Here is a 14119-nt window from a genome sequence, read left to right as displayed (position 1 = left end):
AAATATTTAAATATACAGGGTGAATCTTCTAAGCTGTCCTAAACAGATTACAGTCGAACGGCTTGACATACAGAGATGAAACAAAACTTTTCCCCACTAATTCATACCCAAGGAACAACGTAAAAATGTTTTTACCATTTTTAAAATACAGGGTGTTCAAGAAACTGGGGGTCATGGGTTCGAATCTCAGAGTTTTCAAATGTAAACATATGTCATGTTATGCATCATTGTAAAGCTCTAGACTAGACAAATAATTTAGTGAAAACAGAACTAATTTATCTTTGTCCGTTTCAAAATGGCGGCCGTTTTTATAGAAAATATTGATATTTACAGAATACCCTGTATCTTGAAAACCACTAAACTTATTTTCGTTCTGTTTGAAAATTCTTAATCCTCGTAGGTTCAGCTTTAATTTGATATATGACAAGTCATCATTTTAAAAACTTAATATTTTTTCTATGATTTTAATTTTTTTTTTAAGTTGGTAGCCTTGTAAATGAAATTTTTTAAATGGTAACATATGTAAAAGTGTGTATAATTTTGAAGGTCTTGTAAAAACAAACAACTTTTAAATTTAAACCTACCGTCTATCTTTGGTCGTTTTATAGTAATTAACCAAAAACTCCAATTGCCCATATAAAACTCATGTTAAACGCGCAGTACCATGGGAATAGTGTATCTCCATCCACTAATCTTCAGTACGGTACGTTTAACATGGGTTTTATATGGGCAATTGGAGTTTTTGGTTAATTACTATAAAACGACCAAAGATAGACGGTAGGTTTAAATTTAAAAGTTGTTTGTTTTTACAAGACCTTCAAAATTATACACACTTTTACATATGTTGCCATTTAAAAATTTTCATTTACAGGCTACCAACTAAAAAAAAAAAATAAATCATAGAAAAAATATTTAGTTTTTTAAATGTTGACTAGTCGTATATCAAATTAAAGCTGAACCTACGAGGATTAAGAATTTTCAAACAGAACGAAAATAAGTTTAGTGGTTTTCAAGATACAGGGTATTCTGTAAATATCAATATTTTCTATAAAAACGGCCGCCATTTTGAAACGGACAAAGATAAATGAGTTCTGTTTTCACTAAATTGTTTGTCTAGTCTAGAGCTTTACAATGATGCATATTAAGACATATGTTTACATTTGAAAACTCTGAGATTCGAACCCATGACCCCCAGTTTCTTGAACACCCTGTATTTTAAAAATGGTAAAAACATTTTTACGTTGTTCCTTGGGTATGAATTAGTGGGGAAAAGTTTTGTTTCATCTCTGTATGTCAAGCCGTTCGACTGTAATCTGTTTAGGACAGCTTAGAAGACTCACCCTGTATATACTAGGCCTACTCTCCTTGCAATACTCTCAAATGATCCTCAACTGATTGGTTCTTTAAAAATCTTGGTTGCCCCTGGGTTGGAAGAACAAAGTGAATAAAAATAAACAACAGAGCGTTGGCAGTGGAAGCTGTTAAATAAAAATTGAGTGGGCCCTGTAGGATAATATTATTCCCAGAAGTCCTTAGGGGGTTCCTGGTACTGCTTTTAGTTCTTCCAATGCTGAAAACAACCTTAAAACTACACTGACTCTACTTTGCACATTACCACACTAGTGGCTTCTTACTGACTACAATTACTAAAAACTCTTTTGAATGAAATTGTACTCTCCAGAAATGAAATACCCAAGGTTATTGAGAATTCGACAGACAAACAACAATTAAATTTATTTAATAATAATTTTTGAGAATCAATACAAGTGCAACAATTTGATTTATTATTTAATATCTCTGTTAAATATAACACAAATCGTGTATAAGATAAGTGATGTAATTACTCAATGTCTGAGTATAACTGCCATCGATACTTTTGTAAGAAATGTGAACGCAACCCCTTGGTAGGAGAAGTGATTGACGTGGTTACAATTCAGCCGCGACTGCGACAGTGAGGTGTGAAATTAATCTGATCTTGAGATGATCCAACACTCACAAATCCTTCTCGTTGGCCAACGACTATGAAATTGAAATGCGTGTCTCAAAGTCCAACCTGTTACACAGTACAACTGTTCTTAACTCAATATTATGGCATGAAAAATTATTTATTATTTATGGCTAAAAGAGTGTTATGGCGGATTCGTCTATAATGCAACACACACACTCCTACTATCCACGATCGCAAACTAGCATTGAACCTGCAGTCCACCTCAACTTCCAATTATTAAACTTCCTAATTATTTCACCAATGGCTATTATACTCTCGCAAACTATTAATGTGAATAACGCTAAATTACAAAAATAATGTGTGGTTTTCGCGTTTTTCTAATTTGATGTTTGTTCTCATCAAATTCAGTACAAAAGATCTCTTCAAAGAACCTCCCCGTCTCGTGTACAGGCAACCTCCAAACCTGAAGAACGTACTCGTCCGACCCCAACTACCTAATCCTTCCACCAACTTACCAGAATCACTTCCCCAAGGCTGATATCAAAATGTTCAAAATTAGCATTTGAAACATTGCTTCTCTCACCTGTGCTCTGTGCCAGATGTGGAAGCCTCCAGTGTAGCTGTGTGCTAGTATGGTGTTGCCTCTGGGGCCGAACCTAGTGCCGTAGAAGCCCAGAGTGTTGCCCCCCACCTCTCCCATCCTATCCTGCTCTAGCCACACACCCCCACCTCCGTCCTCGGGCGCCCACACCACCACGGTCTTGTCCAGTGAGGCAGTCAGCAGTTGCAACGGTTGAGTCCACGACTTGCCTGAGTCTAACAGTATTAGGCCTTTGTTATGCATGTCATTACACTTTTACATTATACTTTTGAAAAAGCTCTTTTCCAGGGGCCAAAATATATTAAATTAATCGATTTGAGAACTAAAAGTCTTCTATAAAAATTTCATTTGTATTTTAAACATTTTTCAGTTTGAGTTTTGAGGGTAGAATTGTCACTTTAGGTCCAACTAAACCTTATAAAAATTCCTCGAAGTGGTGTGTTTGTGTCTGTAGGCTTACACAGACACACACATGTAAGGAATTTTAGGCTTATGTGTTAGTATGATTTGTACAGTACTACACCTGCAGTCTGATTTTAATGAATTTTTGGGAACTTTAATTTTTAACGGTGATTTTCCGATAAAAACATTAAAAACCCATTAAATAAAAGAAAAATCGGATATTCACAAAAACTCGTTGAAATTATTATTATTGTTAAAATTTAGTATGTTATGGTATTTTTAATTATCAACAAAACGGTCTAACCACCAATGCTGTAAAATTTGGGCTCAAAAGTTATTGCAATTGTCCCCAAAAAAATCGTCGTTACAACCACCACTTGCCCAAGATAAGTGTTGTTGACAGGCTAATGGGAGAACATATGTGTCAGATTGCTGATACTGTTTATTACCTGTTAAGACAGGTGGATGCCAACACAGGCCGTATACTCTCCCATCATGCCCCAGTAGTACAGACTCCAATCCTACATCCAGCCTCCTGTGTCCAACAGCGATCTGCTGTTGTTCAACAGTCAGCTCTTTCTTCGCCCCATCACCCGTCGTGTGGTGGAACCTCCACAGCCGAACTGTAGCGTCCAGACTGCCACTGGCGAGCAGCAGATCCCCACTGTCTGTACGACAAAGTTATATTGTGAAGGTCATGAAGGTAATAACTACAAATGGCTTAACACATTGCTTATCCTTCACCCTTAGGGGTGTAAGTAGAATAGGGATGAGCATTGATAGGTCAACCTTAGATTTACCGATAACATCGTCGTGTTATCAGGGGACAAACATTGACTACGATGTTTTTCAATTTGGGTTTTTCATCTGCTTTCTGCTTAAGCTAATTAACCTAGCTACTAGCTAGACATTCCATCCCCATGTTAAAGTTGTAACCAGGTTTTTAATAAAATTTGTCTTAGTTGATGTGAGCCACCTACAGATTGCGCTGATCTAAATTACTGATTTCTGCCGATTACAGCTCGTGACACCTAAGCTGGCACTTGGCCTAGCGCGGGCAGTGTAGACGGGAGGAGGGTGGAGGTAGGGAAAAGACCGGACTGCAAACATTTCCCCTGCTTCACGGGGTTGACTCCCCTTATTATGTACTTGAGCGCCTTCATATGGGTCGCGAGGACAGTTGATGCTACCCGCATGACGGGACATAATGTTTTTGAAATAGGTACTAGTAGCGATCGGCCAAGTGCCAGCTTAGATGTCACGAGCTGTACATGATGGTTTTTACCAAGTCAAACTACTGGAATGACTTACTATGAGCCATAGCAACTGTTGTGACCCAGGAACTATGTCAGTAACAAAAAATAAGGTACAAAATAGAGTTTTAGACACTAGTGCAATCTGTGACTGGCTCACACAACTACATTCTTTTTTAGTAAAAAATTGGCGACAGCTGATCCATATAGATGGGATGTCTTCTTCTGTATCCAATAGTCAATACTACTAGCTAGACGGTCTGGATATGGTAATTTCTCTTTCACATTTACAAGGCAAAATATTAGTCTTGATCGATTATGCTGGAGCACGAGTGCTACCGCTGAAATTAATTACAAATGGGTAGATTTTTGGCAGCATTTCCAACAACCAACTCAACAATGTAGACTGTAGAGGTATCTCATTCTGAGTCTCCCTCTACCTTTGTCTAAGTCTGGTCCGTGTGCGATATTTTTGGAGCCTTTCAATGGATTAAATACAAAAAAACAATTCCTCCTTGAGACCAACAAAACTTTAGTTACTTAGTTAACTTTAGTTATTTAGTTACGGAAATTGATAATCTCATTATTGTCAATATTCTTATCGAGTCAAAAACATCTATGTTTCACAAAACATCAGTAACATACCATCGAACATTGATAGAAAAAATTAATTTTGAAAACATTGGCTATTTTATAAACTCTGGGCTCATTTCTATAGTAGACCCTCTCTTTACCAACCTTTACTAACAATCACTTGGATTAAATCCCTTTGATTCCTAAAAATGGTTGAATATACCAATTTTATTCAGGAATGATAAACCAACTTCTATTTTACCTGGACAGAGATTGCTAATCCAACTAGCAATTGATACAAGGTCGGGTGTCCTTGATCGTTGCTTTTAATAAATGCTTCTGATTAATTAAACAGCTGATCTTAGTAAGCAACAAAGCTAAGCACATCTTCACTCCATTCTGATTCTTCACTCACCTTGCATTTATTAAAGTATTCAGCTAAAAACGCACCCAAGTATGCGTGGTCATAATTGATAATTAATAATTTATTGAGGCCATATGTGTGGGTTCTATTCTAAGAATGCTATCAATCTTAGACTAACATTTCAATGGCGTTAGTAAAACTGTTTAAACTTGGGGAACAAAAACTGCATTGTGAAAGTAACCAACAAACAGACTAGAGGTACCTAATTACTGATTTCTATGTGATATCAAACACGAAAAACCTCATCTGAGCCATAATTACTGTCAAACACCTTAGGCCAATAAAAATTTTATGAAACTAACATTTTTGTTAATTCTTCAACCAACCTTCACAAGTGAATTGCAACGCTGTAACCCAATCCTCGTGGCCACGTAGTGTTAGCTGCTTGACGATCCTGTCAACTTGTGGAGCAGTGGTGTCGTCGCTGGCACTCGGCTTAGTTACGGGTTCATCAGAACTAATTTGCTCAGCTCCTGAACAAATTCATGATTAAGTTACTAAGATAAGCATCTTGCATTACTTTTTAAATCATATTGACCGCATAGTTAAACAAACTTAACCCCTGAAAAACCTGGATAAACATTATACATCTGCTGTCAAGAATTACATGATAATTTTTTTAATTAATCTATACAAGCACAACTAAAATACCCCCGCCGCAGCAAACCTGCAGACTAAGCGAATTTCAACTTGTCTTATTACATTTTTGCTCAAATATTTCCATGAATAAGACATATTTTTATTCCCTATTTAAATAACATTAGATTTAATGAGTGCTTAGGTTTGCTGCTACGGGGAAGGTAAAAAGTGTTTTTTGACCATAAGTCAATAGTAAAGGATGAAATAAATAAATTTGCCAAATTGTATCAATATATATCCATAAACAAGTAAACTACAACAATTTTCATTTTCTCTATAAGAATAACATGGGAATTTTAAATTACACTATTTTTTAATTTTCTCCATGACCGTTTGGCATAAAACAGCGCTTTAATATACTAAATTATCTCTTTTTTTAAGCTCTACAAAACGGTTTTAAAAGAAATAGAAAAATGTTTTGTTTTAGGGTCAAAAATGGGAAAACCCCATTTTTACCCTATAAAAATAAACCCCCGTTCCCATAGTCCGATCATGCTGGTTCGCGAACTCGTTCGAATAAACGTATGTTTACACGTTTGTACCAAATTTCATCGAAATCGAATCATTTTTGCTCGAGTTATCGCGCTAATGGACACATAGATATACTGTATATATAATTTTGAACGATTAGTGTTTTTGGCCTCTGGGGACATCAAAATGAAAAAGTAAATCTCGGTCCCGCGCCCAGGTCTTACCATGAGGCCTACGGTAATAACTACCTCCCTATAGGGAAATTCTCTAAAACACACCCTAAGTTACAAAGAAAATTTTCAAGACCCAAAGATCATTGATTTCTAGCATTTATCTTGATTTTCAAATGCGATTTTCGGGGTGAAATAGACATTTCCCCAAAAGTGCCAATGGTAAAAAGTGCTTAAAATAGTCTAATTTAGGCAGATAAGGCATAAAATGCAATTTTAACATAAGTAGTATAAGTTCAGTATTACCAAAACGAACGATTGTTCAGTATTCTTTAGCCCAACAGAAACTTTAAATACAACTTGTTTCCCAAATATTGAGGTAGGCTAATTCTTTCAAATGAATTCTATGAATTGGAAACATTAAAAAATCCCTGTGTGTAGGGAAAACTAAGGAAAATTGCCCTTGCCAATAACCTTATAGCCTACCTACCTTATGAAATTTATAAACAAAACCTTTTAACACTAAAAAATCAAAAGAGGTTATTCCTTAAATACAAAATTGAGTACTTATCCTAAGTTTTTTACCTAATTTTCACTTATTAAGCAGAATTTAAAACTGTATTACTAGTAAATAATTTCACAACAAACATTAACTGGAAAAAAGAAAACAAGTTTTGTAACATATGTTCACAGTTTATCAGAAATCCAATCATATGGTAGCAAATAGTTTGTTTTCAAATTGCAATTAACAAAACAGTTTTTAAAACATAATATAACCTATATTTAATTTTATTATACACACAAAAATCCCCTGTTGACAATGTTACATGTACAGTACCAAAAAGAATGATGAAATTATGATTAGATATTAGGAGTTAAGGAAGGGTAAGAGTTATTTTTTTAACCAACCAATTTTATCAAATTTTGTTTTTAATAGTTTTTACAAAACAGAAAAAACAGGCCAATTTTAGTAAACTTTAGTAGTAGTTTTTTTGTGTATAAAATGCCTGCATTAAATTGCTGAATCTATTCAGACAACGTATAAATGGAGTAAAAAAATTTTTAGGATTTTATACACTTTGACTAGCCATTCTATCAGGGTTTAAGCTACGGTAGCATTTTAGTTTGCATTTTTGTTGCAAATATATTAAAGAATAATATTTTTGCTACAGTTGTCTGAAAGTTTGTAGCATTTTTGCTCAAACAAATTTCATCCCAGCCTATTACGCCTATTACAAGTGTGTCAAGCAAAGTATAGAATAAAGACTTAAGTTACAAAAAGATATTTACTTTTCAATATTGAAATATTTTGTGTAGGCCTATGGTAAAGTTAGGTTAGTTAAGTAGATTATTTTAGATTAGATTGGCTAATACCTTAATAATTTATAAATAAAAATTTTGTTTGAAACTAAACGTTTTCAAACGCACTAAAAAGTAGAAAATAATGTATAAATATGTGGAGAGTATAAATACGTGTAAGATTTAAAACGATAAACGTGGGGATGCGTTCAATAGATAATTAAAATTACCTTCACCTATTGAACTAATGTATTATTATCTATTGCATGCACCCCACGTTTTTTGTTTGAAATCTTACAAGTATTTATACTCTCCACATATTTATAAATTATTTTCTACTTTTTAGAGCGTTTAAAAATGTTTTGTTTTAAAAAATATTTTTATTTTTCTTTAAAAAAAATATTTTTATTTTTCTTTAAAAAAAATATTTTTATTTTTTAATTATTTTCAACTTTTTAGTTTTTAATGTGTGTGGATGTTAAATCTATTTCAAGCATCTATATCAGATTAAGACAGAGGCATGTGGGAAATCTAAGGTGTATTTGAGTTTCTTTTCATATATTTATGTATTAGATTGAATATATGGCCTACCTACAAAAAATATATCAATCTATTCAATTTGTTGTTTACTTTATAGAATACTACAGAAATAACCATTGACATTATTAAAAAACACCTTTATCTGTTTATCACCGTTATCTGTGTTTCAAATTTCAAGTCTCTAGCTCATCGGGAAGTATCAAAATTTGCAAAAAAGCGAGTTAACAAACACAAGCCCATGGGGCGTAACCCAAGGGAAAAATGAAAATTAAATTATATAATATTGCATTGTCTTCCATTTGTGAGCTATGTTTCAAGTTTCAAGTCTCCAGCTCATCGGGAAGTATCAAAATTTGCAAGAAAGCGAGTTAACAAAAACAAGCCCATGGGGCGTAGCCCAAGGGAAATATGAAAATTAAATTATATAATTTTGCATTTGTGAGCTGTGTTTCAAGTTTCAAGTCTCCAGCTCATCGGGAAGTTAGTATAAAATAGATTGCAAAATTTTTACCGGACAAGAAAGCGAGCTAATAAAAACGTTTTAAAAAGGAACTCTTTTGGAATAATGAAACATTTTTGTATTGTTAGGTTAAATTTTAGGTTATTTTATTTTAGATGAGATTAGTTGATGTCAAACGAGGGAACAAAAGTCTAAAAACGCCCCACACCAGCGTATTTTAGCCTATAGGCCTACACTTAACCTTTAATAGCAACGGCTTAAAGCAAATTTCATACTTCGCTTTGTTCATTTTAGACATTATATAGAAAGCATTTTGATAACATACTTTGTGAACATATACAATCAACTTTAGTATAAGATTATGAAACAAAGTCAACATTATTTCAATAAATATCTTAGTTAGATAGTTCCCGTTGTAGTGATGAAATCTGAAATATGCATTTCAGATATTAAAACCACCCACAATGCCAGTGTGTGAAAAGATCAAATCGATTGTGTGCACACCAACACATAAATGTTGTGAAATATTATGTACAAAATGTAAAACACTATCACATACATCATCTAAAAGTGTAAACATCAAGACCAACGGACAACAATCCAAAACAAAAATTTTATTCGAGAAGATTCAACCGAAGAAATTTTGTGGTACGAAGGAAAACAGGGAGGAAAACGTATCCTCGAGGAAGCCCACAAGGAGGGATTTAAGTCATGTTAGGCCAAAAGTGTCCAAAGAAGAATCGTCCGACAGCGATAGCAGTGGTGAAGAACCAGTTGAACCAAAATGGAAAACTAGAAAGCCTTCGTTTTTCCCTCAACATAAACCTTCAAAAAAGTCCGATCAAAATACACCTAATGAAGAAACTGCAAAAAGTAAACGGGCACCTAAAGGTTCAAAAGTATCCAATCAAAATACAACTGATTCCCCAGCAAAAAGTAAACGTACCCGTTCGACATTGTCCAATAAAAATCTTCGCGATAAAGACCCTGTAAAAGGTAAATGGGCAAACAAAAACAAAGAGGTTTACTCAGCTTTAACATCAAACCCTACATCTTCACAATACTGGGTACAGTCGAACCTACAATACATCATTGTGCTCCCGATGGTGAGTCAACGACGTAATTCACCGAAAATATCTCCACCCCCTCCGTCTCCGCCCGATGACGACTTGGACGACTCGGAAGAGGAAAAACCGAAATCTCAAGAATCAAGTGAATCTGAAGATTCTTCAATACTTCCAGCGATTGAAAAACCAAAATCTAAAGAATCAAGTGAATCTGAAGATTCTTCAAAACTTCCAGCGATTGAAAAACCGAAATCTCAAGAATCAAGTGAATCTGAAGATTCTTCAAAACTTCCAGCGATTGAAAAACCGAAATCTCAAGAATCAAGTGAATCTGCAGATTCTTCAAAAGATAAAAGTGATAAAAGTAGCGAAAGTAAATTGTCTTTCGAACCAAGATCAAACGCCCAACTCCCTATGCCCCAGAAGACGAAAGGATTTTGCTGCGTCAAAAAACAAAATAGTGGATGAACTTAGTGTTGATAATGTTTTCTATTGTATTACTTGGCTTATAAGAAGAGATTTTGTATTAAGAGACCCACTTATATACTGGTTGATTAAATTTGAGTAAAGTACACTTTTCTTTCATAGATTATTTTGGTTCAAAAAACACTAAACTTATGTCTTTAAGTGAATTAGATTGAGAAATTACAAAAAAACCACTATTTTTTTTAATATAGACTTTCCAACGCAAATAACTTTAAATCTTTCTAAAGATAATTTAAGTCTCAGTTTACAGCAAAGTACTTGGATAGGAGTTTGTAAAATCTGTACTTATATTCGTATGTTAGTTGGGAGATCTCAATATTTCTCAACTATCTACATCACAAAAAGTCTGCTAAGGACAAATTTACAATTTTGCTATTGTTTTGTGTTCAAATACCAACAATTCAATATTTAAAGCCCTCAAGAGATAGTTCTATATGCTTGGGACACAATGAAACTTGAATAAATGCAATGTGCCAATAAAACTAGATGCTTTTCATAATTAAGATATTAACTAAATAACAAAAATATTAATCTTTGTGTCCAATTGCCTGATGCATAAAACTCAAAAATTTGGCGCATACTTTGTACCAAAAACAACAAAGGACAAAAGAACCATACAGATAACAAGGGTTTCTGGATCTCGTTCAGAGTTTTTTGCATGCTTGGACTTAAATACTAACACGTGTAAATAATCTTTTTGTGATTTTATAATAATTATGATTTGTGCTGATGGAAGTTTTTGTTTCAGGGTTGATTAATAAAGGAAATTATTCAGTTAAGCGTACTTTACATAAAAAGTTATGACTAATTTACTGAGAAAACTATTTAGAAAAAAACACCCACACAAGGAACAAAACAACTTGAACCAGCCGATAAATCACATATCATTCAATAATCATGAAAGTCCGGAAAATTCGTTTTTAATTGATTTAGAAAACCCTCAGCATGTTTATTACAAAGAAAAACCTTATGAAAAGATCTCAATCTTCGACCAATCGAGAACCAATGAACACCTGAATATATCACAAAAAACACCATGGGAACCTATCGTGGAACAAAGTATTGCACCTCGAAAAACAAGCATGGCATTAACAAAACCCCAAGTGTTTACATGGAAAAATAAAGATGCGTACGTATACAGAATAGACTCTACGCACTCACCAGTTGAAAATCCTGATTTAGAATTTGTGATTTACATCCCAATCGATACTGCGGTAACATGGCTTAACTCTATGGATAAAACCCCAGAGTATATGTCGAAGCATTCCATCAACACAAAGCTTGAAGAAGAAGGTATGATTATGAAACCAGAAAAAATACACGGAGCAGAAGAGGATAATCACAGCCGCAGGTGCACGCTGCTCAGGTGGCAAAATAAGTCGAAGAGTAACTCAGACTCTTCAGACACAGACGATGAAGATGATGAAAAGGATGAAGACGATGAAGATGATGAAGATGATGAAGACAAGAAGGATGAGAAAGACAAAAAGGACGCAAAAGACAAAAAAGAGAAAGGGAAAGAATCCAAAAAAGACAATGTTCCAAAAGCAAGTAAACTTAAGGAGAAAAAAGTGAGAGGGCCGAAGAAGAAAGTAAAGAAGGCAAGGAGAGTGTATACAACGTATGAAGTCGATGAAGATGAAATCAGCTTAGGTCGGCTCAGGCCGCAAGAAACCCCAAGACAACCAGTGAAAATAGTGGGGAAAAACGATTTATCTGATGTATGATTTCAAACAAATGGCTGGCCCAGTTTCATCTCTAAAACTTGTTCTGCAATAACCAAGCAGATTTTGAGAAAGTCTACAGAAATATACTTATTTTCTAATTAATACTTTTATTTATTACAACTACAACTAAAATCCTGGACACATATTACATGTTAGAAAAGGACTCCAGGACACAAGAAAAAACTCATATTTGTCTGTTTGTAGGCCTACTTTGTTTACAGACTATGTAAGACAGTGGAACTTTAATAATTCTATCACTAAAAGAGCAGAAAAGCTATGTGATTTATTCAGGAATTAAAATAGGTAAGTCTAGTAATAAAAGGGTTACACTTTACGTCACATAACTGTGCATAAGTTGAATAAATTTAGAGGTATAGTTTAGTCTATCTCTGACATTTGTTTGGGCAAAGACATATTGGTTTCGTATTAACGACAACATCGTTGCTTGATTTGAAGAAACATATACTATATGTAAACTTAAAGAATAATTTGTAAACGGAAAAATCACAACAGAGCTTATACGTTGTGTCCATTGCAAATAATCATTTGATGTTTTTTATCATTCTTTTTTGTTTGATCTTTTCCCTATCGTAACGTTTTTGCAATTACGGGTGGGTACGCAAAATTGCCTACGTAGTATAGCACAGGCCTATCAAATCTCTATGGTTGTGCTGCTAGCCTAGTAGATAGTGACGAAAGTTGTTCTGAAAAGCTGGTGTACCAGAGAAACGCTTAATAAATAAAGACATTTTTATTTATTTATTTATAGCTTGACAGACTTCGGGGCAGGAGTACTGCTAGTTCTCCTGGTGCAGTTTGGAACCCATTAGAGTATTTTGCAGTTCTATCACAATGAATTTAGTTTTTGTTTTTTTCATTGATGAAGTCGGAATTAAAGTTAGAAAGTAGGGATTGACGAGATTGGATTTTTAGTTCAAGCCGAGACGAGACGGGATTTCCCTTCTCATACATAACGCAAAATGCACGTTCCACATTTTAACTTGATTTTTGTAACTTTTTTAAATATCTACTGATTTATGACGGACTGGTTGAATACAAAAAATAATTATAAACAAAATTATTTCAACATTTTTATTAATCAGTATAAAAAAGCAAATAAAAAAAGTATAATACCCCCGCCGCAGCAAACCTGCAGACTTAGCGAATTTCCATCTGCCTGATTAGATTTAAACTAAACTAGGCGGAAAAATTTCAGTCCGGCCGGCAGGCGAATCGTTGCGTGTATGGGGACCCTCCTTTCACAGAGTTTGGCCTTCTGGCCCTCGCCGGCCGGCAGATCGTTACGTGTATGGGGGGCCTTAAAACCGTGTACAATTCAGATCAGCTAGTTTACACAAATAAAGGCAAAGTATCTTGCAGTTTTAATGTGAAAAATCATCTTGTAAACAAATGTTGTGTAACCAAATATGTTTTTATTCCATCATAGGCCTATACGATATGCATTTTAAATCCGAAAATTTTACAATAAAACAGCAATTCTGCAATTTTTACGATGTGAAAAGCTTTGAAGTGAGATTTGCAGCCGATTCGCACAGACGCACACTGATTATAAGTACGGTAGGGGTACACTTCCATATCTGTTGGCACAAACAGCCGAATGAGTAATTTTGATTATTCGATTGTTTATTTCAATATATCGTTTGGTTAGGTTAACCTTACCTTACTAACCAAACGATATATCGATCAATATTTTCATTCGGTTGTTTGTGCCAACGGATATGGAAGTGTACCCATAAGTAGCCTACGGTAGAGAGAGTAATTTTGTCAATTGAGAAGTGAATAGACCTAGTCAACGACACCACCTTCCATAGCATACCTGCCTCTTCCATAATTATCACCAAAATACAACTACTATACACAATTTCCAGTAGGTCTGAATAGAAACGAACTAAAATAAAACGATAATTTCCAATAAAATTCACAGTACACATAATTTAACTTTGGTGTCCTAACATTAAAACTAATCGTCACTCCTATCCTTTATATCAATTTCACTGCATTAATTGCTAAATAAATAAGTGTAAACAAAGAAAAGTAA

At 34.3% G+C, this 14119-nt stretch overlaps 2 protein-coding genes across 4 annotated transcripts in view; one reads left to right on the top strand and one right to left on the bottom strand.

The window, feature by feature from the left end:
• The window catches only part of LOC128992541 (elongator complex protein 2-like), a 43061-nt gene that overhangs the window by 19954 nt on the left and 8988 nt on the right, over positions 1-14119 (bottom strand). Inside the window, exons 5-7 of one of the 2 annotated variants that reach the window (XM_054416166.1) lie at positions 5528-5674; positions 3401-3619; positions 2532-2764 (exon numbers count right to left, since the gene is read on the bottom strand). In XM_054416166.1, the coding sequence (XP_054272141.1) occupies positions 2532-2764; positions 3401-3619; positions 5528-5674 (599 nt within the window). The remainder of the gene's footprint in view (positions 1-2531; positions 2765-3400; positions 3620-5527; positions 5675-14119) is intronic. The other variant, XM_054416167.1, reaches the window with a different exon arrangement.
• Positions 7269-12223, top strand: LOC128992542 (bromodomain adjacent to zinc finger domain protein 2B-like). 2 transcript variants are annotated; one of them, XM_054416168.1, is made up of 2 exons: positions 7269-7366; positions 9227-10410. In XM_054416168.1, the coding sequence occupies exon 2, from the start codon at positions 9245-9247 to the stop codon at positions 10313-10315; it is 1071 nt and encodes a 356-aa protein (XP_054272143.1). In that variant the 5' UTR covers positions 7269-7366; positions 9227-9244; the 3' UTR covers positions 10316-10410. The 2 variants fall into 2 exon arrangements, with proteins under 2 accessions (XP_054272143.1, XP_054272144.1); XM_054416169.1 differs by lacking the exon at positions 9227-10410 and adding an exon at positions 11082-12223 and having other exon boundaries at positions 7304-7366.

Source organism: Macrosteles quadrilineatus, unplaced genomic scaffold (genome assembly GCF_028750875.1).
Source record: "Macrosteles quadrilineatus isolate MER2022 unplaced genomic scaffold, UCM_ALF_1.0 Scaffold_4__1_contigs__length_99947679, whole genome shotgun sequence".
Taxonomy (NCBI): domain Eukaryota; kingdom Metazoa; phylum Arthropoda; class Insecta; order Hemiptera; family Cicadellidae; genus Macrosteles; species Macrosteles quadrilineatus.
Note: the sequence above shows the minus strand (reverse complement) of the source record. Positions and strands in the feature narration are given on the sequence as shown.

Excerpts from the sequence above, each read along its gene's own strand:
- LOC128992542 (XM_054416168.1), top strand. The coding sequence starts at position 9,245 with ATGCCAGTGTGTGAAAAGATCAAATCGATTGTGTGCACACCAACACAT.